Source organism: Dermacentor silvarum, chromosome 7, assembly GCF_013339745.2.
Source record: "Dermacentor silvarum isolate Dsil-2018 chromosome 7, BIME_Dsil_1.4, whole genome shotgun sequence".
NCBI classification, from domain to species: domain Eukaryota; kingdom Metazoa; phylum Arthropoda; class Arachnida; order Ixodida; family Ixodidae; genus Dermacentor; species Dermacentor silvarum.
The window spans coordinates 17,421,231-17,447,351 of record NC_051160.1 but is presented as its reverse complement, the minus strand read 5'-3'; the positions used below and the strand labels follow the sequence as shown (position 1 = coordinate 17,447,351).

Below are 26,121 nucleotides of genomic sequence, written 5' to 3'. Positions count from 1 at the left end.
TAGTCCGCAAGACTTGTGTCATTCCTCGTCCCTATCATTTTTGTGCTAATTTTTAACAAAGGTCCTCAATAAGTCAGCAGGCAACCCACAAACTATCCAGTTTTATTTTTATAAGGGTGTCGGCACTCAATGGGCATGTCATTTTACTAAATGGTAGGCTTATTCTTCCCCTCACATTTTGCCTAGCTAAATATAGTAGCGGTTTTATGTCCCAAATAAAGCAAGAACGAATTACTGCTGATACGCATACCTTTCGCGCCTGATAGGTATACCTATCAGGCGTCTATACGTATATACGTACGTATATACGTACGTCTATACGTATACGATAGATATACGTATAGACACGTATACACGTATACCTGCACGTGTACACACGTGAAGCCGTTACATGAAATCTGTACGCCATATTTGTCTGGAGAAGATATCTTTGTTCGCGCCGCGATTCGGGGACGCGATACGATCTGTCCTGCACCATCTGCGCATGCGCGAGGCCCGTGGGCGCGAGCTCTCGCGCGCCGTCAAGCGTACGTACGTGTAGTTTAGCCTTTACTGAATTGTAAATAGAAAATATTTGTCTAAGCAAAGTTCGGGCGAAATCGATACGTAAGCACACAGGCTCACCAGGTGGCTCAGTCCGTAATCAGCTTGGGCCACGGATGTGGAACTGAAAGTGTTTGTCTCCACGAAGTCAGCGCCGGCCTCCAGGTAGCGCTACCAAAGCAAAAAATAAAAGGAAAGAAAAAAAAAGAAGAAAAACGCGGCGATCAGGTATACTGTGAGAGGTGAAGCAGGACCAACACAATGACCAACACAGTTCTATGTGCAAGGTGACGTTTACAGAGATGAGAGAGAGAGAGAGATGTTTATTACGGTAGAAAAGCTGAGAGGTCGGCCTGAATCAAAGTTCTGATCTGGTACTCAACATTGGAGAAGAGAGACAGGAGTAAAAAGAGAGAGAGGGAGAGAGGTGTCGATAATGAGGGTGAATATGGCTGTGAGTGAACTTGAACAGCAAGGACTCTTCGAAGTCTGAAATCTACACGGCTCTCGTGCAAAAAATTTGGTTAGAGCTGATTAATAAGCTATACGAACAACATTACCGCGGACCCTGTGGTATGCTTAATGTCGCTGAATGACGTGTGGCCTAAGTACATACTGTTTTGAAGACGGATGAAGGACATACTGAGTGCGAAAAAGAGAGATGGAAGAAATGCTGTTATGTATAATAGAGCCCCTAATCTAAAGCTTTTTTTTTTTTTTTAGATTATCCGGAGAACTCAAAGCGTCCACACCTTTATATGTCTACATTACTAAGCGCAAGTTTTCTGCTCTAATATCGAGGTCGTGCGTGTGCATGAAACATATATCATTATAAGCCCGCGTTATAGGAGCACCCAATTTGTCTAACTATCTGTTCAGTTTCTGGTGCTCTCTTTTCCTGCGTGCACGTTAAGTGGCATATTGTATGTCTCTGACAGGTGTTTGGGACGACATATGACTGTATACACGCGGTGTTGCTATTCTGAAATCCTAAAACCATGCGCTTCGTCTTCTTGTGGTGCTGCGTACATTAATTGTGTTTAGTGAGTCCGCGTGTCCATTAAGCGTATATGTGCATGTATGCTTTCGTTGTTCGTGTTTTCCTGGCCGCGCTTGGGGGATATTACCTTATCGAAAGAAGCCATATGCTCAATACCCAATAATCCACTATATGAGCGCATGAGTTCGAAATCCGTATGTTCTCAGAAATAATATGCGATTATGAGACATGTGGATTATGGAGTATTAAATGTAAAGCATTTCTTAAAAACATTTGCCACTTTGAGAGTATCTATCTATCTATCTCTATCTATCTATCTATCTATCTATCTATCTATCTATCGAGCCGCCTACGTCTTGGTGCTCTCATGGTCGTTTCGTTAACTTGGTAGGTACCAAAATTGTCATAGCATGACAAGAGTGTATGAAAAACATAAATGATAAGTCATGACTTGAATATAATGCATGTGTGTCATGTAGGTCACGAAACAGCCCCATACGTCTTGGTGCTCTCATGGTCGTTTCGTTAAATTGGTATGTAAGTACCAAAATTGTATAGTATGACAAGAGTGTATGACGAACGAGTGTATATGATGAATAGCATCACATGCGTGTCATGTAGGTCATGAAATACATGAAATTCGCTTGGCTGAACGTCAAGTGATGCGGCATAGCCAGCTGCCCGCACTCACCTTCGCATAACATCGATTCCCACAGGGCGTGGGACCTGCCGGTATTTTTTTTTTTTTTTCTAATAGGGTAACAAGTGTGGAATTTGTGTATTTAAAAAAGTCACACTTTGCGTAGTTCCTACACTGAATAACGTATATACGATCACGATACACAGCCGGAGCGAGCTGTATGTAAATCCTGCGCACGGTATACCTTGTGTATCTCCATAACGACATCGGGCTTGGTCAGGTTGAGCAGGTCGTTGTTGCCTTGCAGTGGCCTCTCGTGGTCGGCGAACTCGGAACCTCGGTACGCCGCCTCGTCGAGGCCGAACTGCTGAATCATCGTGCCCATGGCGCCGTCCATGATCATGACTCGCTTCCTCAAGGCATCCGTGATCATGGTCGTTCTGTCTGCTCTCAGTGCGTCATTGTAGGGGACGCCTGCAAAGAAGGGCGGTATACATCTCATTTGCTTTCTTGGTCTACGTGTCCATGGCGGGACGATGGCCTAGATGGTCTATATCAAAAGGACATTAAAGAGCCAACAGCAATGGCTGATATCAGGTGGTCTATAGACCACCTGATAGCAACCACTGCTGTTGGCTCTTTAATGTCCTTTTGAGCGCCGATTCTCGCCATGGACTCAGTGGCTGCTATCAGGTAGTCTGTATACCACATGATACACGCCGACGGTGTGCATGGGTTTTATTTTCGGTCTGTGGAATGCCGCCATCTTATGCTGTTTATACGACTAACTTGCCAGTTTCATGCGAAGCAACGTGAAGTTAACATTTTAGTGAAACTTGTAACGAGTCTGCACAACTATTTGCATGCGTGCGAATCAACCGTAGTATGTAAGTACCTCTGCACTGGCTGTATGTTGCTGTTGGAAAATGTCCGCTCTAACAACCCATGATAGCGGCACTTCAATGCCTCTGTAAGTCTAGAGAATATTTTACGCAGGCGTCAGAATGCCGCCGTCCTGGACTGTTAGTCGATGAGCTCATCAATAAAGTTGACGGTGTAGCGGTTTAGAGACTTTTTTTTCGCTTTTGAGGGCTGTCTTGTTTCGCTGCTCCCTTACATATACATATCATAATCAGCTGTACCAATTGCCGATACTGTTGCACTAAAGAAAAACGTTAATTAATAGACTGCACTGCTGTTCTTCCAAATGAGTGAGTCTCATCTTGATCTGCAACCTGGGAAACCAGAAAAGAAAGAAAAACAAAGAAAACGCACAGCGCGGGTGGCGACGCTACAGTGAAATTTCCGCACTAGCTCTTTATGACGTCATGAATGCTGACAGCGCCTGCTCGTGGCTATACTGATTGGTTTCTCAATGAAGATAACGCTGCAAACATGACTGAACATGACAACTTTTCGGCAACTTTTCTAACGTAGAAAAAAGAGAGAATGAAGTCAAAGGTTTCTCCCTCCATTAAAAAAGAAAAGAAACAGTAAAATCTATGATGTTACATTGACGTCAACAGCGACGCGGTCCTGGTGCGAAATTTAGGGACGTTTTAACCTTTGTTTTCTACGCTTATGTAATCAGTATTACACATCCCACTTTCGAGATGCAAATAGAGCGTTGAGAGAATAATTCCAGCGCCTCAAATGACTTACTGTCTCTCTCAGAAGCTGCTTAACACACGGTTGGAATGACTGAGCGAAACGACGTCCGCGCCAGTTGCCGACATTAGTAAATATTTAATGGGACTTTTTGAGCAGCTTGAGTGTGTGTGCGTGTATGTGTATGTATGTGCCGTTTTGTGTGTTTGTGTGATCACTGTGCAACACCAAAAACTTTCTCCCAACACCTGAAGTAGCGTGCCAGGCCGTCAGCCAGGCAAACATCTCAGTTTTCTAATAAAGGGAGCAACTCTCTCCCTCTCTTAGAAGACGCATAACAAGGGCGTGTACGCGTTGTTGGTGCTGTGGCTCCGCGACTATGGAGTTGTGCTGCCGAGCAGGAGATTGTATTGTAGATAGATAGATAGATAGATAGATAGATAGATAGATAGATAGATAGATAGATAGATAGATAGATAGATAGATAGATAGATAGATAGATAGATAGATAGATAGATAGATAGATAGATAGATAGATAGATAGATAGATAGATAGATAGATAGATAGATAGATAGATAGATAGATAGATAGATAGATAGATAGATAGATAGATAGATAGATAGATAGATAGATAGATAGATAGATAGATAGATAGATAGATAGATAGATAGCGCCACTAATTATTGGATTGCCTGCATGTACTGTGGTACAGCCCTATAGTTGTAACATAAACATGCCCACATATAATAAACTTCCGTGCGATATAGCTTAACACCGGTTAAAGCGCATGGCTTTCATATTGTCATATATGTTATATATGAGATATTAATTTATAGTAAACATAGTATTTTTATTCCAAAAGTTTCTTTGACGGAAATAAGAGTTGCGTGTAACTCCGCATTTGTAAGCGCGAGAAAAGAGAGAGAGAGAGAGAGATTCATTTACAGAAAGGCAGAGATGTCGACCTGAGCTGTAACTTGCTCTGGCCTGCTACTCTACACTGGGGAAAAGGGACGGGGAGGAAAAAGGATGATGAATGATGATGATGATATGAGGAGGAGGTGCGTATATACAAGTTCACAACGTTGTGGCATCTCTAAAGCCGTTCGTCCAGCCCAGTGGCTTGTAGAAAGGCTATGGCGGCACTGGTTATCAAGGCTGCGCTGTTTGCATTCGGCCAAGTGTCAGACGATAAAAAACGCGAAAACGCGCGTCATAGGAATCAATGTGATAACGTGAAAGCACTCGCATACATACCCGAGAGTGAAACTCCGCCGTCGTCCATGCTAGGGTTGAAAAGCCAGGGTTGACACAACGAGACGAACGGAAAGCATGCGTCCCCGTAGAGACGCGTCGACAGCCAGCTCTTACGCGGAGAAGTATAAGCGGGCGGGCAATACACAGCTGCCTCACTTCGCGCGCCTTTTATCTCCTTATCTTCCAAGCGAAAGGGAGAGCCCATGATAACGGTGAAAGACGCTTTATCGAATGAACAGAAAATGAGAGGAACTCGACGCCATTCCTTCTCTTCTTGTTGAGTCACGATTGGGCGATTATAATAAAAAAAAATTGAATTAACACAGGGAATGAAAGCAGTTGTGTTCTCATGCTCGAGTAGCCGATCATAGAACCAGGCACTGTTTTTGTACAATGCTGATAGCCTATAAATTATTATTGGAATTTTAATCCGGCCCCCTGACAACGATGAGCAAATAAACCTTAGGTTTGAAAGAATGGTTGAAAGCCTAATTAGGAAATAAAGAAACACTGATAAGATATATACATGGTCGTAACTTCAGTTGTAGGGCACGTTGTAGGGCATTGTAGGGCACGTTAATAAACCCACTGCTTTAGTGTCTGCGACAAACTATTGTGTCTCTCTCTGAGGAGGGGTCAGGAAAGAAGGCGAGATGCCGCGGTGAGACGCTTGTTTTTACGTTCCAAGAACTTACTACCGCCCTAAGGAGTGACTCAAAAGCTCATCACTACAGCTTCGCTCGTGCATTTCTTAAAAAACCTCTGCCTCTCTCATGATGACCACAACGCTTTTATCACCTATACGGTCGATCAGTCTATATTAAGCATACCAGGTAGCAACATATACAGTTAGTTACATTCGAATAAAGCCAACTATTATTTCTTGTGTTAACTTTTAAAGGGAGACCTCTGATTTCTTAATCCGTATGATAACACACAGTGGTAACTGTTAAGTAACTTCTTCAAGAGAGACCATTATATTGAAGCAAAGAACACATCGCGCAGTCACAATTGCTTGATTTTTTTTTTTTTTTTCCAGCATAATGCATTTTCAAGCCGAATGCATAACATTGTATAATAAGCGGCGAAGATGAAGCAATCATTTGCACACGTAAACAACAGCCCCACCTTAAGTGAGGCTGACGTTGATCGGGCAGTATCACTGTTAAGCCCCAACCAGACGCACGCACCGCGCTCACGCGACGTCACGTCGCGTCCGATAGAGGAAGAGGGCGCGCACCCAAACGATGCACGAGTTGCCGCGCGTCCCTGCGCTACGGTGGCTAGTCACCGTACCTGCGCAATTCGTCGCGGCGAAGCAGTGTTGCTAGGTTGCCATGTTCAAGACAGCCTAGCCTTCGCTTAACGGCCACGTTAAGCAATGTATTAAAGATGGCAATAAAACACACTAAGTTTTGACTTAACATGTATCTATATATTTATACATGTATCTATATACAAAGCACGCAGCTTGCCCGGGCTTGCCTGCACGCCGCGCGAAGAGTCGTTCCGGAAGTCGCGCTCGTTCGCCGTGGTCACGTGAGGAGCGTCGCGCGGGCGACGCGGTGGCAGCTTCCGGCGTAGGCGTCGGAAGCTGCCGAAAATTCTAGCAGTGGTAGGTGTCCACGCCGCAACGCGCCCACACGCGACACAGATCTCCGCGCCTGACGCCGTAAGCGCCCAGGCGCATTGCGGCGCGTGCGTACGCTTTCCAACGCGTACGTCTGGTTGGGGCTTTAGCAACAACATATTCATCATTATTCCATCGCGCAGCATAGACATTGGAACAAAGACGGATGTACATAGGTGTCAAAATGTATGTACAATTTTTTATTTCTTCAAAGAAAACAAACCAAAAATATGGTAAAGTTTCAATGAGCAGCACCGTCGCCGATCAATTAGCGAAGTGATTGGTGATGATTGGGGTCGTGTGTTAAGGACAAAAAAAATATTAATGAAGTTCGTGGGTTCACACAACACATTTCATGCGCCACATTCACCCTTCTACTTTCTTAGTAGTCCTGCGCCCCTTGTTTGAAGCCGACACCTTTCCGAAAGCAGCGTCGAAGTGTTGGGAGCCAACGAGAATCTGCCCTTCAGTCCCGTCCTTCAGGTACTTGGTCAGCGCAATCACCGACGCCTGACGCACGAGTGCGGCCAAGTCGGCACCGGAAAAGCCCTCACACCTCTCGTCTTTGCCGATTTCTTCCAGAGACACGGTGTCCTCTAGAAGCGGCCTCGTTCCGTTTCTCGTAAGCGTCTTAAGAATCTCCACACGCTCTTCGGAGCTCGGCAGGCCAACGTACAGCACTTCGTCCAGACGACCGGGACGTAACATGGCCGGGTCGATGATGTCCGGCCTGTTGGTCGCGGCCAACACGAACACCTGCTTCCTCGGTTCCAGGCCGTCCATCTCGGTCAGAAGCTGGTTAACGACTCGCGACGCGGAGCCGCCGTCCGCTGAATCGGAACGTCGAGGGCACAGAGCGTCGAGCTCATCGAAGAAGATGACGCAGGGGGCCGAGTTGCGCGCCCTCTGGAAACACTGACGCACGGCGCGCTCGCTTTCGCCCACGTACATGTTGAGCAACTCGGGACCCTTGACCGAGATGAAGTTGATGCCGGACTCGTTGGCGATAGCCTTAGCCAGGAGGGTCTTGCCGCAACCGGGAGGTCCGTGCAGCAAGATTCCAGACGGGGTGTCGAGACCCAGGGCCTCGTACTTGTCGCGGTGTCGCACAGGAGCCAAGATGGCGACCTGAAGCGCTTCCCGGATTGAAGCGAGGGCACCCACGTCGTCCCACGTGACGTCCGGTACGGTCGCGAAGCCCTCGCGCTTGGCCGAGGGCTGGACCAGCTTCAAGGCTCCTTCGAAGTCCGCAACGTCGACACAGAGGTTCTTGAGCTGCTCGTCGTTCAAAGGAGGAACCTCCTTGAGCAGGGAGACGGCGATGTCCAGGCGGTTCCGCGGACCTTCGCCAGTTGCCTTGACGCCTTCTTCGATTCCGCGAAAAATTCGGTTTATCGCGGACATCGTGGCCTCCCGTGTCAGGGCCATCAGGTCTGCGCCGACGTATCCAGGCGTCCTGTGGGCAACGACGCTCAGCTTGACGTCGGCCCCAAGGGTCAGCTTCCGGCAGAGGACGGTGAGGATCCTTTCGCGGGCAGCTTCGTCGGGAATGCCGAGGCATATCTCGCGGTCGAACCGTCCGGCTCTCCGCAGGGCGGGGTCCAGGGCGTCGGGACGGTTGGTGGCTCCAATGACGAGTACCTCGGCGGGCAGCTCACGCTGCGACAGGTCATCGAGGCTGGACAGGAGTTGAGCGACGATGCGTCGCTCCATCTCCCGCTGCGCAGTCTCGCGCTTGGGCGTCACGGCGTCGATCTCGTCGATGAAGAAGACGCACGGGGCGCTGTTGACGGCCTTGTCGAACAGCTCGCGTATGCGCTCCTCGGACTCGCCGGAGACGCCGGCCACGATCTCGGGCGCCGCCACTCGAATCATGGGAAGCTCCAACTCACCCGCGATGGCGTGCGCCAGCAGCGTCTTCCCGCAGCCGGGAGGTCCGTGCAGCAGAAACCCTCGGGGCGGCACAACGCCTAACTTCTTGTACACTTCTGGGTGCTTCAAGTGCATGAGCATGTTGCACACCTCTTCCAACGGGCCTTCCATCCCACCCAAGTCCGCGAACCGCGCCGTCGGGTTTATCAGTGCAATCTCTTTCTCCTTGGCCATGCGTTTCTTTAGGTTGTCTTGGATGGCCGCGTCCACGTCGTTGGACTTGGGCTTCTTCGGCGTCTTGCGCGCTTTCTCCGAGCCGGCGCCTTTGTCCTTCGACGCCGGCTTAGGGTCGGGCGTCTTGTACAGATCGTTTATGGACTTGTTCATCGTGTTCTGGTCCGGATACGGCACCACGTCTTCGTCTGTAACGCTACTGCCGTCGAGATCGTCTTCACCTACCGTATCCGTAGCCGGCTGTGGGTCGTCCTGCACGATGATCTCCAGCGCGTTTGTCACAGAGTAGAGCAAAGCGTTTCTCTTCTTGCGTCTGTACTCCGGATGTCGTCGCTGCAACGTCGCTACAATGTCTTCGGCATCCAGATCATCGTTCTGGCTCAGAACTTGCCTGACGCGAGGCAACAGTCGCGGGTCACCGCCGAAAGAATGCCGCTTGCGCTTCGCTGGCGGCTCGCTCATGCTTATACGCCAGCTCGGCTATAACTTTAACGCATGCGTGATCTTCAACGGTGGAGAAGTTGAGCTGGAAGCAAGCAAATCAAACACCGCCGCTGACACGCTTTGCAACAACGTGTAAACAACGCGCATTTACGGGCGCTGCCATGTTGATTTCAATGTTGCTAGGTCTTTCATCAGTATTCCGCTGTTTAAAGAACATATTTTACTAAATTATGACTTAAAATTTCAGTTATACAAATTATTGTAAAACATTTGCTTTGAATTTGCTCAAGTATTCTTATTTCGCTTTTACTTGTAGAGAAAACAAAGTTACAGGTTAATTTAGTGCAGCCTTGGTTTCGAACTCCAAAGATGGCAGCGCCCATAAAACTTAGCTGACGACGTGATCGCAGACACAACGGAGCGAAGACTGTCAACGACAGCTGGTAAAACTAGAAATCGCGATGGGTCCGAAAGGAAAAGAGAAAAGAAAAGAAGCTAAAAGACAGAAGTGGAAGCCTCTGGACGCTGAAACGAAACAGTCAACAGAGGAAACGGAACCTAAATCCGGTGGAGATGCTACGTCCAACCCAACGGAGAGCAAAAGTTCATCCGTAGCGACTACGGCTCCTACACCGGTAAAAAAAACGCGAGTCTGTCGCTTGTAAAATCAAGAGATCAAACTCTAAATACCTGTTCTCGATGTCGTATATCATATTGCAGATAGAACCCACGTGTGACCCCCAGTTTAGGAAGAGGGGACTCACCAGCAATTGGAGTCGCTACGACGAGCCCGTCGAAGTTGAAACCGAGTATAACAGAAAGCGCGGCGAGGACTTTGACCTCTTACTGAGCGCATCAGGCGAGTAGATGTGCGTTACCATTGCGGAAAAAAAAAAATTGTTGGCATCATTGATAGAGTGAACTTTGAGGTGCAAGTGTGCATTCAAACCCTGTCTGCCACGAACTCCTTATCGTGTTGCCTGATCAACATCGCGGAGTTTTAGCCGGTAAATTCAGTGCACTGTGCTGAGAGATGACAGAAGCAGAGACGGTTGATGCGACGTTCTAGCTTGGCTTAACTCGCGCTGAATGAGTTGAACGTTCTTTCGTCGTCTGAAGCGAACGCCATCGATGTTGCTTATTTACACCAGCCTCTATTCTGCACGCACATAAGGAAACTGACTCCATTCTGTACTTATTTCCTGTTGCCCAAGCGAGGTACGGAGGGTCATCGGGAAGTACGAAAGTGGGGCAGTAATCTGTTGGTAAACTCATGAGCGATGTTCGCAGAAAGCTGTCATAATTAATCCGGAGCCCTCAAACTACGCATAGTTTGAGGGCTCCCGCATAACCCGTTGTGCAGTTTCGGGACGTTAGACCCCCACAATTTAATTCTCACGAAAATCAAGGAACTGTTTAGCCTTTGTGGCAACACGATTACTGCTTTTGCATACATTGAACGAGAGAGAGAAAAAGGGGAACCGATAGGCTCGATTTTTTGGTAGACAACGCACCAGAAGCCAAGGGACAGTAAAGTCAAGGAAGGCATAGGGGAAATTAATTACCTGTTGTTTTTAATTGATATCTAGAAATGATAAGGTAAAGGGAAATAGAAGTCGACAAAAAACAACTTGCCGCCACTGGGAGCTGCGCCAATATCTTGTGCATTACCTACGCAACACTCTACCGTTTGAGCTACGATGAGGCTGTTCTCCCGTCTGTTGACTTTTTTGTTAATAATCTTTGCCTTCTCCGAGGAGTGATGCCGGTAAGCTAGTTTAGACATGTTCCTAGAGTTAGGAAATTTCAGTTAGTGCTCCCACAATCACCTTCAAAATGTTGGCGACCGTGGCTCTAGAGAAAGAAGAGAAACAGACTTTAATGCTTCCCTTCCGTGTGCTACGAAGTCCTCGCATTGAGTGCTTGCCAGTCTTCTCTGAATAATTGGCATTTCACCTCTATACTTCACGTGGCTTGCTCCAACTCTTTGAAGTCCATTAGATGTATGCTAAAGGACCGCGTTGAAATAATTTAGAATGTTAGGTTACCCTTCCAGTAATCTTACATCTGTTTCATGTTGAGAGGCGGTTTTGTCATTAATAACTTGTAACTGTCTGCTTTTAGAAGATTCAGAATCTGATTATATTGAGCAAAGTCTGGTATAGGTTCTCCTTTCCTTTTTTGCTCCTCTACAGTAAACCTACAGCAGAGCATTTGACCAGCTAAATGAGAAAGTTCATCAAGGCTTCGTGAATCTGTGCTTGTAAGATGCTTGTGCATACGGCAGCAAAGGCGGTAACCCTTGCTGACACTTCGTTGCGTTCCTTGGTACTTTTTGAAACACTGTGGGATTTTACCAAGGGCAAATAGTTTGGGAGCCGGTGCTTTCCTGTTTTAGGCATATGTGTTTTTGCTTGTTTGTTTATACTTATACCCTAAAGGAGGGGCTACGGTTATGGGGTAGTGAAAGTTAGAAAATATAAGTGAATGGGATATGCTTAAAGTATACAGAAAAATATAGGAAGGCATGTAGGGGGCGCCCTCTGTCGGTAGATTGAGGAGGCACACATATCCACCAGTATTAGATGGCAACGAAAATAAAAGTCAGCAATCCATGGTGTGCGTGTGAGCATGGTACGGAAGGCAGAACGCTTTCAGACAAACAAACAAGTTGTCTTTAACTGGTGTGCCATTGTTACAGTCACATAAAAAACCATACAGATATTTAACAGAAGAGTTGCACTACGCAAAAGTCAACTCTAATCGAACTGAACATATTGCACACAGGACCTCTAATGAAAGGAATTCACTGACAAAGTGCTTGAACTATGGTCGTTTTCTTTCACAGCTGGAGCGAGTGCGCACTTTCGTTTCAAGGAACAACAGGACTGGCAAGATGAGCCAGCCGAGCTCAGCGAGTTTCTCTCCATTGACTGCGACACAATCGTTGAGGCACTGCAAACAATTCCTGTGCACGAGCGGCTTGGCCTTCCCGAGGACATTTTCCCGGTGAGGAATTTTATTAACTCGCTGCATGCCGCTGGCTGTGTTTTGTTATCCGCGGCCTACGCAGTCTTTGGAAAATTTTGCTGGTGGATTTACGCCAGTACATTTCCCTTGTCTGTAAATGAGGTCCTAAACGTTAATCCACCATTTCCCGGTTAGACATCTTTCTGCCTTCTGTAACGTGCCAATCAGACATGCTTATCCTTTTCAAGCTAAAGCATTGTGTTTAATACAAGCGACGTTCGAGCAAGTTGGTGAGGATTCATGATTCTAAATGCGGGCATGAAAAGCACAGGCATGAACAAACGCTGAAAAGGAAAATACAAATGCCAAAAACTATCAACTGAAATGTTTCATGAAAGGGAAATGTGTCATCCACCTGACTGTAGCACGAAGGTGCAAAGGAAACCCATCAGGTTTCTCTGAAATAAAGCTTTGCAGTTGAAGAACAGTTCATCCTTGTCCAGGAAACGTTCTACTCAGAGAAAAGAAAATATTCAATCTGCACACAATCTCACGAAAGCAGCTGAAACTTGTTAATCACGGACATATTGTGCCTACTAGAGCGAACATGTGTGTTATAGCCTTAATTATTCTGCCTCAAGAACAACATTTGAATTTCAGTTAGAAATACTTGTAAGAACGTCCAAAATTACTCACACCATTTGCAACACCGGGTAAGATTTGTAGACTTGTCTAAAGAACACTGAAACAGGCATCTAGCACAAGACAGTGCTTTATATTCACATGCTTTCACAGTGAACAAACTCAGACTTGGCAGGTGGACAGTTTCGCATCTGATGGCAAGTCTGTAAAACAGTCGGTATTGCAGATAATGGCGACTTCACTTTATACACCTGAATGAAACCAGCGGCACGAGTGTCTTGGAGTGTTCACCCTCGTTGAAAGCACAATGTGCAAAGCGTTGTTTTCCAAGTCGGAGATGGCGGCATGCTGACGCATTTCTACTGGATGACCACATACACAATGTCAAAATCAGGATTCGATCTACGAGCTCAGATTCAGTATCTTGCAAAATTGCAGCAATGGGCTAGAAGAGGTTAAGTGGCTCTTCGAAAGAATTGTAACCCGTCGTTAGACCCAGTCCTTGAAGGACCTGACTGCTTTAGGCCGAAGCTAGTCTTGCAATGTCCTCAATCCTGCGCACTCGTGCATGAGTTTTCGCACGTCGAGGAACGCACTCGCACTGAAATAAATGTTTCACGTATTCCTTTTCCTTCAGGCCAACGTTATACAGGAGTTCAAAAACGAGGCAGCTGCCTGCAAAGAAAAGTACGAGGCATTCCTTCGGACGGGAAAGCGGCAGACCAAGACTGTGCCAGATGTTGGGGAGTCGTTGAAGAACTCTTTGCAAGCAGCCATAATTGCAGCGGTCAAGCCAAAGTCGAAGCCAACAAAAGAGGACGATGATTTGGAGGAGTTGCTCGACCTTTCCCTCAAGTCGCCTCGATCGGATGACTCGGGGAAGGGCAAGAAGAAAGGAGAGGATGAGAGAAACCTGGAGTTTTTGCTTTCGCTCACAGAACAAGACAATGAAAAAGGTTTGCTATAGTATATTGCCAAAGTTTTTAACAGAGTAACACAATCTTTATTTATTTATTTCGTTAAAATGTAACAAAGAAGAACCGCCAGGCAGCCAGGTGCATCGCCAACGTTGATGGAGTCGTACCTGGCACCTCTACCTATTCCAAGGTGCTTATTTACAGGGTACGAAAGACTGCAGAGGTCGAACTGGTTGTGCAGGTTTAACCTTGCAAGCAGCCAGAACTGTCCCCGTACATTAACGCTAGCGATGCGCCTGGCTGACCATTGATTCTTCATTGTTATATTTGAATGCTGGCGATACGTCTGGCTGACTGGCGGTTCTTCTCTGTTAAAATTTATTAATTCATGAGGTGTGTTCAAAGAGAAACCGAACTTTTGAAATAGTGCGCCAACCGGCAGAGGGAGCGCGCTGCGGCTATTGAGCGCATGTAGCGGCAGGTTTAGACAACAAACTGCCATTTGCTGCGTTTCGCTCTGACCATTAGTTGGCCAGCTACAGCCGCTGAAGTGAGCACACGAACAAGCTGTTCTTCGGATTGGTGCCAAAGTGACAATGAAGGAATTGGAACAACAGCGTGTGTGTGCGAAGCTCTGCTACAAACTTGGGAAAACTTTCACAGAGACATATCAGTTCCTTAGCCAAGCATACGGGGAGGACTGTATGAGTCGCACGCAGTGCTATCTATGATTTGTTCAAGCATTTTGAAGACGGAAGAATGTCGGTCGGTGATGATCCTAAGCCTGGACAACCTTCCACATCCACAGATGACGACCACGTCGAGAGAGTTCGAACTGTGATTCGTGTAAATCATCGTTTGACTGTTCAAAAAGTCGCTGAGGAAGTGGGTATCAGCATAGGATCATGTCATGAAATTTTGAGTGACAAACTTGGGATGCGTCGTGTCAGTTCAAAATTTGTGCCACGTTTGTTGACTGACGAACAGAAGCAGACCCGTGTTGAAATGAGCCAGGAACTGCTTGCCGCTGCCAATGACAATGAAAACTTTCTTAAGAACATCACAACAGGCGATGAGACATGGGTTTCGTTTTGAAATGAAAGTGCAGTCATCGCAGTGGGTGGCCACAGGTTCTCATCATCCAAAAAAAGCACGCATGAGTCGGTCAAAAATGAAGGTGATGTTGGTTGTGTTTTTTGACTGCAAAGGTTCATCAGGAATTGGTGCCACATGGTCAGACGGTAAACAAAGAAGCTTACCAGAAAATCCTAGCATGTTTGAGAGATTCTGTGCGCAGTAAGAGGCCTGAATTGTGGGAAAATCAGGCTTGGATGTTGCATCATGACAATGCCCCGGCTCACACGTCGCTCCTTGTCCGCAGCTACTTAGTGAAACACCACACTCCTGTTGTGCCCCACCCACCATATTCTCCGGACCTAGCCCCAGCAGACTTTTTTCTATTCCCCAAGCTGAAAACCACCTTGAAAGGACGTTGTTTCTAAACTGTAGAGGAGATCCAGGACAATGTGAGAAGAGACCTGCGCGCCATTCCAGAAAGTGCTTTCCAGGAGGCTTTCCAAAAATGGAAGAAAAGAGGGGAAGAGTGCATTGCCAGTAGAGGGGACTACTTTGAAGGGACAGCACTTAAAATGGTGTACCATAAGCAGTAAAGGTGTTAGCAAAATTTTGGTTTCTTTTTGAACACACCTCTTATTTATTTATTTAATTACTTGTTTACTTATTTATACATGCTGCAGCCCTATTATAGGGCTATGGCAGGAGTGGGAAAAAATGTATAACAGTAAGCAAACGACATGGCAAGCACAAGCAAATAATTGAAGCAGTTGACATGGCCAAGTGATCACAATAGAAGAAAAAATAATACAGGTAAAGCAAATTATATATTTGAAAAGTACCCTTCTATGATGAATAAAAACTTCTTTTTTCTTTTGCAAGGAACAGATTGCAGTACTGAACATCGAATTCCACTGTTCTATAGTACATGAAAAAATAAAAAATAATACCTGGAAAAACATGAACCTACACAAAAAAGGCATTGTGTTCAGAGAATTAGAACTACTAGCACAATTTTATTTAGCAAATTTGAAGGTTCCCCAAAACACCTTTTTTTTTTTCCTTTTTTTTTTTACACTGAGCAACACACAGAAAAGCCTGCCAGGCCTTTCAAGCAATACGTTCTCAGAGAAACTTCTGAAAAGGGCCTAATAAGAACGGATAGATAAAGAGTGCAATGTTAACTCTCCACATTTTCCCTCAATACAATGTTTTCTCTCAGCTCAGCAATGATGATAGCAGTGTTTTGCCTTTTACTTCTTTCTTTCTTCTTCTTTCTGCGGTGCACTTATAATAATCCTTCAAGGTGGGCTTCTGACAAAGCTTCTTGAGGGTGACAAAGGAGTGGTGACAAGACAGGCGAAACGTGTTAACACCTGGTGCTTCCTCATTTCTAAGAAAAACTGGAAAGGCATGCATGGATGCGCGTGCTCAATGGCTGGTATCTATGGGCCATCACGTTTCATGTGACGTCATTGATCACGTTGCTCAAGATATGAAAAAAATGTGGAGGTCTGGAATGCTGCAAGACAGAACAAGCTATCTATGATACAATATTTATATGTGCCGTGCTGCATACAGTGAAATGACATTTGGCTTGCATGTTTGTGGAAGTGTTGTCTACAGAGTGCAGACATTATTTTTTACTGGGTTCGAGAAGTCTTTCAGTGCCTGTTTAATTAAGCAAAAAAAGGACCTCGGGGTAGATTTCAAGCAATTTTTATTTGTATGGCATAGAGGTGAAGAGTTGGGCCAAATTGGTGCTTCAGTAGGTAAACTATCCATGAACTGTGACATGAGTACACTGGTGTCTTGCATGTAATCTTCCCACAAGGCCTTCCTCACTGTAGGACAGGACTGCATTGAATACCAATGTACCTCCCAACACAGCTTGGAGGAACACATCTCCAAACCGGTGGTAAAGGCCTTGGAACCCTTACCAAGTAGTTAGCCTCAAGCACTCTGTGGCTTCGATTTCACACTTGCAACATGTCTGCTACAGCCATAAAATAAAATTAATTGCATCTATCAGTTGATTAAGTACCTTGTTAATGATTATTCCATGACTTCTGGTGCCCACTGGCATGGATTACACATATCGCCAAAGAAATCAACTCCTAATCTCTAATACGGTAGCTAGCTGGCCGAATTGGTACATCTGCATTATTACTTACAGCACGAACAAATCAAACACTGACAGAGCTTGTGTTAAGTTTCTCTTCTTTGTCCATGTTTGATTTGTTTGCACTGTAAGTAATAATGCTAATCTCTAATGCACTGTTTCTACAATTGCTCAAAGCTTTTGTTGAAAAGCCTGGTGTAGTAAAGAAGAATGGCATAGAGATCGGGGTAGTGCTTGTGTGAGGAGATGAATAAAAATTTATGTGAAGGTAGCCATGTGCTTGGCACAGCCAAAGAGTCCCCTGGCAATTTCAAAGAAGCTAAACACTGCAAGTTCTGAATTGGTGACTCCTTTTCTGCTTTCTTACTTTTCTCAGATGTGGTACCTGCAGCTGAAGAGACGGCCACAACCATTCTTGAACCTAAACTCAAAGCCGCAGAAGAGGCAGTCAAGCCGGCACCTCTTAAGACTTCTTCACAACCAGGTGAGTCTCTCTGGTACTTTACGCCCTTTCTTATTTTTAACGACTTGTGCACAACTTTTATTTCTTCTTGAATATACTGATGCTTAGAGAGACATTAAAGGAAAATACATATATTAAGTTGAGCTGGATTGAAAAATTAGGCTTCAGTAACGACAAATTCATCATTCATAGTGAGAGCAGAGCTTTTGCAAGCAAGAAAACGACAATGTGAAATTCAGAGTGGTGCCGCCTATTTTAGAATATGCACGGTGCGTTCATGCGATATCAGCACTGGCCAACTCGCAGAGAGCAGCAGAGAGGGAGGTCATGCAGGGATTACGTTAGCTCGTAGATTTTTGCATGGGCAATTAAAATTGATGGGCAGCAAAGGGGCCCTCGGCGGCAATTTTCTACTCAACAAAGTGTAGCACCGGTATTGGCACCCAAAAAACCATGGTAGACTTTTCGACGATTCATCTACCAATCTAGATAAACTTAATATTTTCTTTTAGTGGTCCCTTTAAGCTCCTATCTAAATATATGGGAATGCAGAAATCATCTTTCTTGGCACCTACTGCATCGAATTTGATGGGGTTTGTTGCATTTAAAAGAAAACTATCAAGTGTACTGACTATAGGCAGCAAATTTTTTATTTAGGCCTTCAATTAGTTTACAAAAGCTGTTGAAAATGTGGTAAATTAGAAAAAGAGTGTAAGAGAACAAGGTATGAAGTTTACAGCTCAGTAACACAGCAGTGAGAAAAAAAACTATATCGCAATATTGTAAGTTACACCTTCTGGGAGTCCTAAATTGGACAAAATTGATCTGTTATACAACATTCTGTACTATTAAATTATGGGGTTTTACATGCCAAAACCACGATCTGATTATGAAGCACGCCGTAGTGGGGGACTCCGAAGTTTTTGACCACCTGGGGTTCTTTAACGTGCACCTATATCTAAGTACACGGGCGTTTCGAATTTCGCCCCCGTCGAAATGCAGCCACCATGGCCGCGATTCGATCCCGCGACCTATTCTGTACTATGCCACTGATCTGCGAGAAACTTTTGCAAGAGCTTCCTAAATATTGTGACAATCTTCCATTACCCTAAACTCGTACATCTGTTTTGTTCGCTTTGGATGCTCTAACACAGGGCTGCACAACTCAAAACCTGCGAGGCCCAAAATCAACAACTCTGTGAGCCACATGGTCCACACTTTAGTGGCAAGCACTGCATCTTTTGCTTGCGGAAAGCCATTTTGTTTGGTGTCATTCATCGTTGTCTTCAATCAATAAGTCTTGTAATGTCATGTCGGTATCTGAAAACCGAAGGCAACTCTCGTTCAGTCATCAAAGAAAATGTTTGCTCACAGATGTAGGCCCATCTCAAGGTAGATGCCGTTTCAAGGCATCGTTAGCTATATGTCTCCATATTTGCATAGGTTTCTAGAAAACCGAAGGAGGGGCTGCTCCCTCTGCACTGTTTTTAGCACCGGTGAACTCTGCAGGTCAATGCAGCTCTAGCTGCACCGTATAGGTAGTCTAAGCTCAGACTGCTAAATATTCGTTTTTGGTGCAGAGTTAGATTTGTACAACTTTGTGCTTCAATTTGTTTTTTGTAGTTGCCAATATTCACCAATTTTCATAAAATATTACAGGCTCTAAATCAAAATACTGTTCCTATAGTTGGTAGAATTCAGCTTTCTCACTTAAATGCAACACATTTCATTTGAATTGTTTGAGCAGCTGTCTATTTTTTTGAAAGCATTTGTGCCATTCCCCATTCACTACTACTATATCAACGTAAATCCAAATGCGAATGTATAGAAAATGACTAGAATGCATTGTCGCATTTCAAGTTTGTCTGCATTTGTAACCCTGGCTCAACCGAGGCTTTGAAACGTCCATTTGGTGCTGTACAATGCTTATGAACTAGCTTCATGGGGACTGCACCATTATACTGTGTAATTAGGTGTAACGGGCATTCTGAACAGTTCTTTTATGTTTGCGTTTCAATTTATGCTGATGGTAGTTTAATGGAAACGTGAAAGTTGCGCTCAAAGTACACTTCATACTACGTTGCATACAAGGGCCTGTCAGTGCTGTAGGCTATGATAATCGAGTGGCAAGTGTTTTACTAAACTCTACTCTCACAAGCTTTTCTCAATCCCTTTCTTCTCTTGCAGAACCTCAGAAGCCAACAGTAGACCTAGAAGACTGGTTAGACAGTGTTTTACAAGACTAACACATGGAACATGCTATTTATATAAAGCACATTATTTTGAAACTGCAATCTCTCATGTTTCGCTTTCATTACACTGTGGCGTCCACTGCTGTCATTTTCTATCCAAGGAGGGTAGAATTGGCCAATCAATCGACAATCATGGTAGTCACAAATGCACAAATGGCACAAATGGAAAACGTACAGGACAAGGAAGATGGGACGAGAACTGTTTCTTCTCTCTTTCTCTTACAATTTTTTTTTTCCGGAAAAGTTGACAAAAGGGAACATGCTGATTGGCCCTAGTCTGATGTATAAATAGAAGTATGCATGCATCTATGGCATGACGGGTGGAGCTTTGGGCTATTGTACTGGAGGACAATGATTCAAATCTCGCCGTTGGACAAGTAATTTTCTTTTTATCGAAGAGGCACGAAATGAGGCAGAGCAGAAGCCTATCTACCTACAGGTAGGCAAAGAATGCTTTGCATCAAGAAGTCCACAGACAGACAGACTTGTTTCAAAATTTTATTTAAAGGCATAATCTAAAAACTTGCAACAAAAGGGAAGAGGTACCTACAAGAAACCCTCTTCAATGTGCCAACAAACATTAACAGAGCGACAAGTCAATGCAAAGTAAAAACTGTGCGGGAGTAACATGAATCCTTCAAGTGTCTGCCACACAAGTTTCCTTCTCAACGTCACTACGAGATTAGTGTTCACAAACACCGCAATCCCGAACTGCATTATGCCGAGCACGTTACATAGTCCTTATGCAACAGTGTTTAAAATGAGTACTGACAGACATTTTCAAAGTAGAATCTCCACCGCATGCATGCGGCATAAAAGGATCAAAATTATTAAGTGTGAAGGTTGGGAAACAAGATATTTTGATTTGATACTAAGGGTGGCGATGCCAGACTTGGAGTCATCGTCACTATCGTGACATCGTGATACTGAGCAAGATTTGCTGGCATCGTGTAGCAATGAGGCTAGGTACGATGATGTCGCTCGTAAAAAAAATATAACAAAAAAATTACGAAAGTGCTTCGAGTGTTTTCTCTGGATGCAGTCAAGTATGGCGGCTGCAGCGATCACAGGAACGAAGTGAGCCGATGCATCATAACATCACAACACGTGCACTTCCTCAGTACTAAAACCAAAACAGATTCCAAAGAAACAAGTATTATGGTAACCCTTATTTAGCATGCTCCAACACAAAGTGGCATTTTTTTTCTAAGATTTCGATCAAGGCTTTGGGCCTCTAACACAAAAATATGGAAAGTCGAAAATGTCGTATCAGTACTCCTTCCAGGTCAACACAGTGGAAACAGTCGCGTCACATATCAACAGGAGCATCTAAGAACTGGAGTATACAAAGAGTTGCATAGTTTGGTATGAGGAAAAGATGGACATATTGTTCGTAGATGCGATGCTAAATATTTCTGCATCACTTTCTCGTTTGTTCAGAGAGTCTTGGATAACAGCAGTGATTCAATATTAGAGTACAAAACCAGCACTCCGCTGGCGTAACCATAAAATTAAACAGTAAAAAGAACACTTAAGTCGCTGGCTACTAAAACTACTAAAATTCACAATCTCGGGCGGGGACGGCACAGAAGGCGCAACCTCAACAGGGCTGCACTTTGGTAATCGCCATTGGAAGACAGGTCAAAACTATATATCTAAATGTTGCCGTAAACCGTATAAAATGAGCTTGCGGGTTACAAACAGCCACTGTCATCTATGTAGCAGCATCATTTAAAGGGCACAGATCAACATTTGCAAAGACAGCAAAGTTTGTTATCGGAGTAAATACACAAAGCACCCAGAGGACACGCTAAAATACCGGAAACTGCTTACGTACTCGACAAGAAATTAAAGTGGCTGAATATAGCTTGGTCTAAATGTGTGGCGTACAATTCCAAAAGACTTCAAAGTTAGCATGGATGTTCAGTTTACAAGATTGTGACCAAGTAAAGGTAAAATAGTTTTTTTTTTTTTTTTTGCGAACTGAAAAACGATGAGACGTTTGCCACGAAATGTGCCAAAACAGGTGTGAGTGATATTGGGCATAATAAAGTATTGTTCGGATGATACAAAACATATAACAAGTCAGATAGCTTAGTGGTGATGTATTGTGTGAAAACTGTTAACTCTGTATGAAATAACTATTGGATGTGACTAAAATTAAAACTACTACTTGCTATCTTGTTAGCACAGCCAGTAAGCTGGTTGAAGATACAGTTACTGGAACTAAGTGCTTTTTCTTTTCACAGCAACAATCAAGGGCTCAGGTGTTGAGCAATCAGAAAAACCAATAAATCTTGTTAATTCTCAACTAACAAACAATCACAGCTATTACTGGCCCGTGTGACACGGTGCAGCTTTTGCTTTAAGATTGTGCCAGCACGCGTAAGCGCACACAGCAAAGGGACGTTACCTGTCAAAAATAAAGTTATAAGTGGCTAGTGTCAAAAACAGCATAAAACAATGTTACTTAGCGCTTAAGTACACAGTTCGTAGGCATGACACACTGGCTGAAATAAACATTCAATTTGTTCGCTACTTGGTGCATGCCAAAGAACCATGCCTTGCAGCTGCGATGAATGAGAGCTAAAATAGATTAAAACATCAGCAAGTGCATAGAGTAAGTAAGTACAAACAAGCAACAAGGATAGAGATAAGAAAATTTGACATCACAGTGCCATTTGACCGATGAAAGTACGAGTGCCTTGCATGTGCAAATACATGTGCGCCACCTCTGCCTTAGAAGCACCATGATTAATGAGCTCTTACAGTAACTTGCGGGCCGGCCAGTCTTCATGACAAGAGTAAGGAAGCTATGACCGTAACAATGCTAGGACACTGTAGTAGCAGTGAAATGTAGATTCTTTGACAAAAGTTTCCAAACTACCCAGCGAGTCAAAGGACTGCCCAGCACTGTGGATGCACAGCATTTTTTTTTTTTCCCCAGCATTTTGTGCTAAAATGAGTCTCAGTAAGCACCAGCTGGTGCCAGCCGATCAAATGGGAGGAAGCCTAGTAATGGGATGCAGTCACACAGGTCGCCATGCATGCCAGTCTCGATTGTGCAATGGAAGTGGACAATGAATGCATCGCCACAAAAACTGAAAAGCAGCACTTGTGACTTCAAGAACACAGTACGAAGCTTTGCGCAGCCATTTGAAGCTAGTGCATTCTGAAGCTCTTTAAAAGCTTAATGCTCGCAAAAGCACGTTAAAATGACTATCTTCCAAACAGTTGAGTTCTCTTGAAACTGCACTGCGATCATCAAAAGACAAAAATACAATCGAGTAATTTTAAGGAGGGCAAAGAGTTTCTGACCATAAATATTTTTTCTTTGTTAATAGAACAATAAAAAGTTATTTAATTATGCATTTTTCATGCTGAAGTAACTAACTTTTAAGTACACACTTATGCGATAAGTTAAAGAATGTTCTGCTTCACAGACCTGCATACAGAGAAAGGATATGGACAGGCATGGAAACTGCACTCTGTGGTGCAGCCACACAGTGTCACATTCATGATGCTATGTGGTTAGTGTCGCCAGTTAATTTCACAATACAAGACATTACAGATGTGTCAAGTGGTGCAATCATGACAATTCGTGCTTAGCATCACCGGTTGATGTCACAGTACAAGATGATGTCGTGATCAAGCCAACTGTTGCATTAAGACGGTAGTGAACCTCACCAGTTAACATCACAGTACAAGACGATGTCACGAACGTAGCAAGTGTTGCATTCATGACACTATCTGGTTAGTAACACCAGTTAATGTCACAGTACCAGATGACATCACAAACGTGCCAAGTGTCACAAACTACGTTATGCTGGCACCATCTAGCAACCAAAATGACAACAGAGACTGATAACAGATAGCTTCCATTTTGTGCCATCAGATACCACCTACTAGTGATTCTGCTTTCTTTGTCCTTTTTTCCATACTTTGTCTAGTTACCCACTCGTCTTATACGTATAGATGATTTTATTTTGAGTTCGTGGGGCCCTACCTTCTTGAGCTTCTACATGAACAGTTTCTCAATTTCGTGCTCAGTGACGTTAATCACCAAATGAACGTGTAGGACCATCTTCAAGCATACAAATTGACCCTGGTACCATGCATTAGCTGTTGCAATCAGAAAGCTCCAGTGTCAACAGCCCAAGGTGACGGCAGTCCAACGCTTTCGCAATAGAGTCTATATGCAGCTCCCACTCCTGTCTATTCTTTCTCCATGCACTAAGAGAATTGTCTGTGTGTGAACATAGTCGGAAAAGGAGTATTAAGGTACAATAGCTATGAGAAAACCTGAGCTAACAGTGTGAACTTGAACAAACATCACAAAGCTCCATGTTAAGGACTGTTACAAGCTCTGACAAGCACAAAAAAAATAAAACAAGCTGCCCATTGCTTAGGGCATCGTGCAAGGCCAGCATCAACACTAAGCATTATCGAGCGAATCAATCTCCGTATCTTAAAAGAAGAATGTGCACGCATTCCTTCCTGTAAAAAAAGTTGTTAGATAAGAGAGCAGGCTAAAAACAGATTAAGTCGACTAGTGTTTCGGTGGGACTACGGCAGACAACGCCATCTGGTTGACACCACAGGTACCATCACCACGGTAAACTCTGTAGTAGCCCTGAAACGAAAGAAGATAGATGTATAAGGTTGGTTTGAATAATTCAACAGTTCAGCAAGTGTTCAAAGGTTGTAAACGTACAGTTAGATGAGCATGAGTAACAAAATGGGATGTAATGAAATGATGGATGTAACGAAGACGCAGTTCCAGTTGAAATTGTTGTGGAAAAATCATGTATTCAAGAATTCACATCAAAAAACTAAAATATTCTCATCAATGGATATCAAATGAACATTCCGTTCTCAAAACAAAATGGTAATTGGCCATTTCGTGGAGTCCACTCATTTAAATAGAGTGTTCGATAATGTTTTGCATGCATCAGATGCAGTCCTACACATCAAACGTTGCCCACGTAAGCTCCATTTTCTCAATTAATGTCACGTGCTTTGCCACATGTAGTCTTTAGCGTGACGCTTTGTGTGTTGCCTAATTTGCCAACAAGAGCATGTGCAGCATGCAATACTTCATTAACCCTTAGGGTGTTGGGTGGACAAAGAGGCAACATATCATCTATGTCGTCATCCTTTGAGGACACCTCGTAGTCAACATCGAAGTCCTTTATCAGAGTTCATAAAAAATTACTGAATTTCTGCATCTGATGTGCGGGCTTTTTGCACCGGTTCGCCATGTCCGAAAACAAAGGCAACAACTTGAGTATAGTGAGGTGCAATTCTAATCACAGCACATTACTATTGTAATTCATTCTGAAATCCTGAAAACAGGTGTGTACAGTCAAACCTCGTTAATACTTACCCGCTTAATGTGTAATCGCGGTTTAAACATAGTCTTGGAGATTCCCCCACTCAACCCCCATTGAGCCCCATGTATTGGCTGACCGCTTAAGCCGTAGTCGCTCATTGCCCATTAAACGGTTAGCGTATTTTCATTCTTGTTTTACACGCACAGGTACACGCACAGGTACAAAATCGGCAAAATCTCATGTGCGCAGACGTTAGATTCTTGAGTTTCGAAGCCCGTACAAGAGTCACCAGTGATAGTGACATTAAAACATGGCCACAACGATGTATTTCCTGCTCGTACAGCTGTTTCCGATTGTAGTGCACAAAAGCATGGCCTTTGAGATTGGCTTCCAGTAACAAGAAGCTGCTAGTAGGGGTGTGAATTCGCTGCCGCCGCCGGATCCAATCCAATCCAAGCAGTAACCGTGCAGAAGCACAATGTTTTTTGTTTTTTTTTTCTTCATTCCGCCAGTAAGTTTGCGGTCGTGGTGCTGTATGTTCAACTGTCTTTGCTGCGTCGTGCGTGAAGGCGGTGACGACGAGGTCAATGAGGACACCGAAGACTGCGAGAGCCACCTTCCTGAGGTAAATGCTGCGGAGCAAGTGAATTTTGACACTTTCCGAGACGTCAACGGCAACGTCGTTACATCCCCGGAGTTCTCGGATAGTGACATTGTTGCCGCCATCGCACCTCGCCGAGCTTCAAGCAAAAGTGATGACGAAAACGACGATGTGGAAGTGGACGACGACCCTTCATTATCTGACATGGCGCGTTTTGAGCGTCATGCGAGCTTTTGCAACGCGGCCTCATGGACAAACTCTTGCGGCCTTACCAAGTTCGAAGATGCCATCGTTGCGGCAAGACCACTACGGCAGCATGTGAAAATCACCAATTTTTTGCTGCCTACCCGCAAATAAAGTCTGTCTGAGTGAGTGTGTTTGAGAGCATCGTGACAGAGTTCTTTTCCAGCTGGCAAGTAGCCGCTAAACTAGCCTTAGCAGTTGTTTCGTACACCGTTTAGTGCGTACCTAAACGTTGTTCCCGGCCGACTGTGTATTAACGAGGTTTGACTGTAAAT

At 44.5% G+C, this 26,121-nt stretch overlaps 4 protein-coding genes across 5 annotated transcripts in view; 1 reads left to right on the top strand and 3 right to left on the bottom strand.

The window, feature by feature from the left end:
• LOC119457638 (methionine synthase) overlaps positions 1–5,158 on the bottom strand; it is a 55,865-nt gene extending 50,707 nt beyond the window's left edge. The window contains exons 1-3 of the mRNA XM_037719269.2: positions 5,050–5,158; positions 2,428–2,657; positions 625–714 (exon numbers count right to left, since the gene is read on the bottom strand). Of these exons, the coding sequence (XP_037575197.2) occupies positions 625–714; positions 2,428–2,657; positions 5,050–5,077 (348 nt within the window). The 5' untranslated portion in view covers positions 5,078–5,158. The remainder of the gene's footprint in view (positions 1–624; positions 715–2,427; positions 2,658–5,049) is intronic.
• Positions 5,159–6,836: 1,678 nt separating this feature from the next.
• LOC119457639 (nuclear valosin-containing protein-like) lies at positions 6,837–9,385 on the bottom strand. Its single transcript, XM_037719271.2, has one exon. The coding sequence runs from the start codon at positions 9,245–9,247 to the stop codon at positions 7,046–7,048; it is 2,202 nt and encodes a 733-aa protein (XP_037575199.1). The 5' UTR covers positions 9,248–9,385; the 3' UTR covers positions 6,837–7,045.
• Positions 9,386–9,597: 212 nt separating this feature from the next.
• LOC119457641 (cell death regulator Aven) lies at positions 9,598–19,711 on the top strand. Of its 2 annotated transcripts, none has more exons than XM_037719273.2 (6): positions 9,598–9,864; positions 9,950–10,088; positions 12,078–12,238; positions 13,479–13,797; positions 17,331–17,438; positions 19,605–19,711. In XM_037719273.2, the coding sequence occupies exons 1-6, from the start codon at positions 9,691–9,693 to the stop codon at positions 19,661–19,663; spliced, it is 960 nt and encodes a 319-aa protein (XP_037575201.1). In that variant the 5' UTR covers positions 9,598–9,690; the 3' UTR covers positions 19,664–19,711. The 2 variants fall into 2 exon arrangements, with proteins under 2 accessions (XP_037575201.1, XP_049526247.1); XM_049670290.1 differs by lacking the exon at positions 19,605–19,711 and adding an exon at positions 18,572–19,590.
• A 443-nt stretch (positions 19,712–20,154) lies between these two features.
• LOC119457640 (cathepsin L-like) overlaps positions 20,155–26,121 on the bottom strand; it is a 36,300-nt gene continuing 30,333 nt past the window's right edge. The window contains exon 14 of the mRNA XM_037719272.2: positions 20,155–24,302. Within this exon, the coding sequence (XP_037575200.1) occupies positions 24,219–24,302 (84 nt within the window). The 3' untranslated portion in view covers positions 20,155–24,218. The remainder of the gene's footprint in view (positions 24,303–26,121) is intronic.

Bases quoted from the DNA above. Each gene is read 5' to 3' on its own strand.
- LOC119457639 (XM_037719271.2), bottom strand. From the start codon at position 9,247: ATGAGCGAGCCGCCAGCGAAGCGCAAGCGGCATTCTTTCGGCGGTGAC.
- LOC119457641 (XM_049670290.1), top strand. From the start codon at position 9,691: ATGGGTCCGAAAGGAAAAGAGAAAAGAAAAGAAGCTAAAAGACAGAAG. The intron at 13,798-17,330 runs GTTTGCTATAGT...TACTTTTCTCAG, and splicing joins AGAACAAGACAATGAAAAAG to ATGTGGTACCTGCAGCTGAA. The intron at 17,439-18,571 runs GTGAGTCTCTCT...GCTCTAACACAG, and splicing joins TAAGACTTCTTCACAACCAG to GGCTGCACAACTCAAAACCT.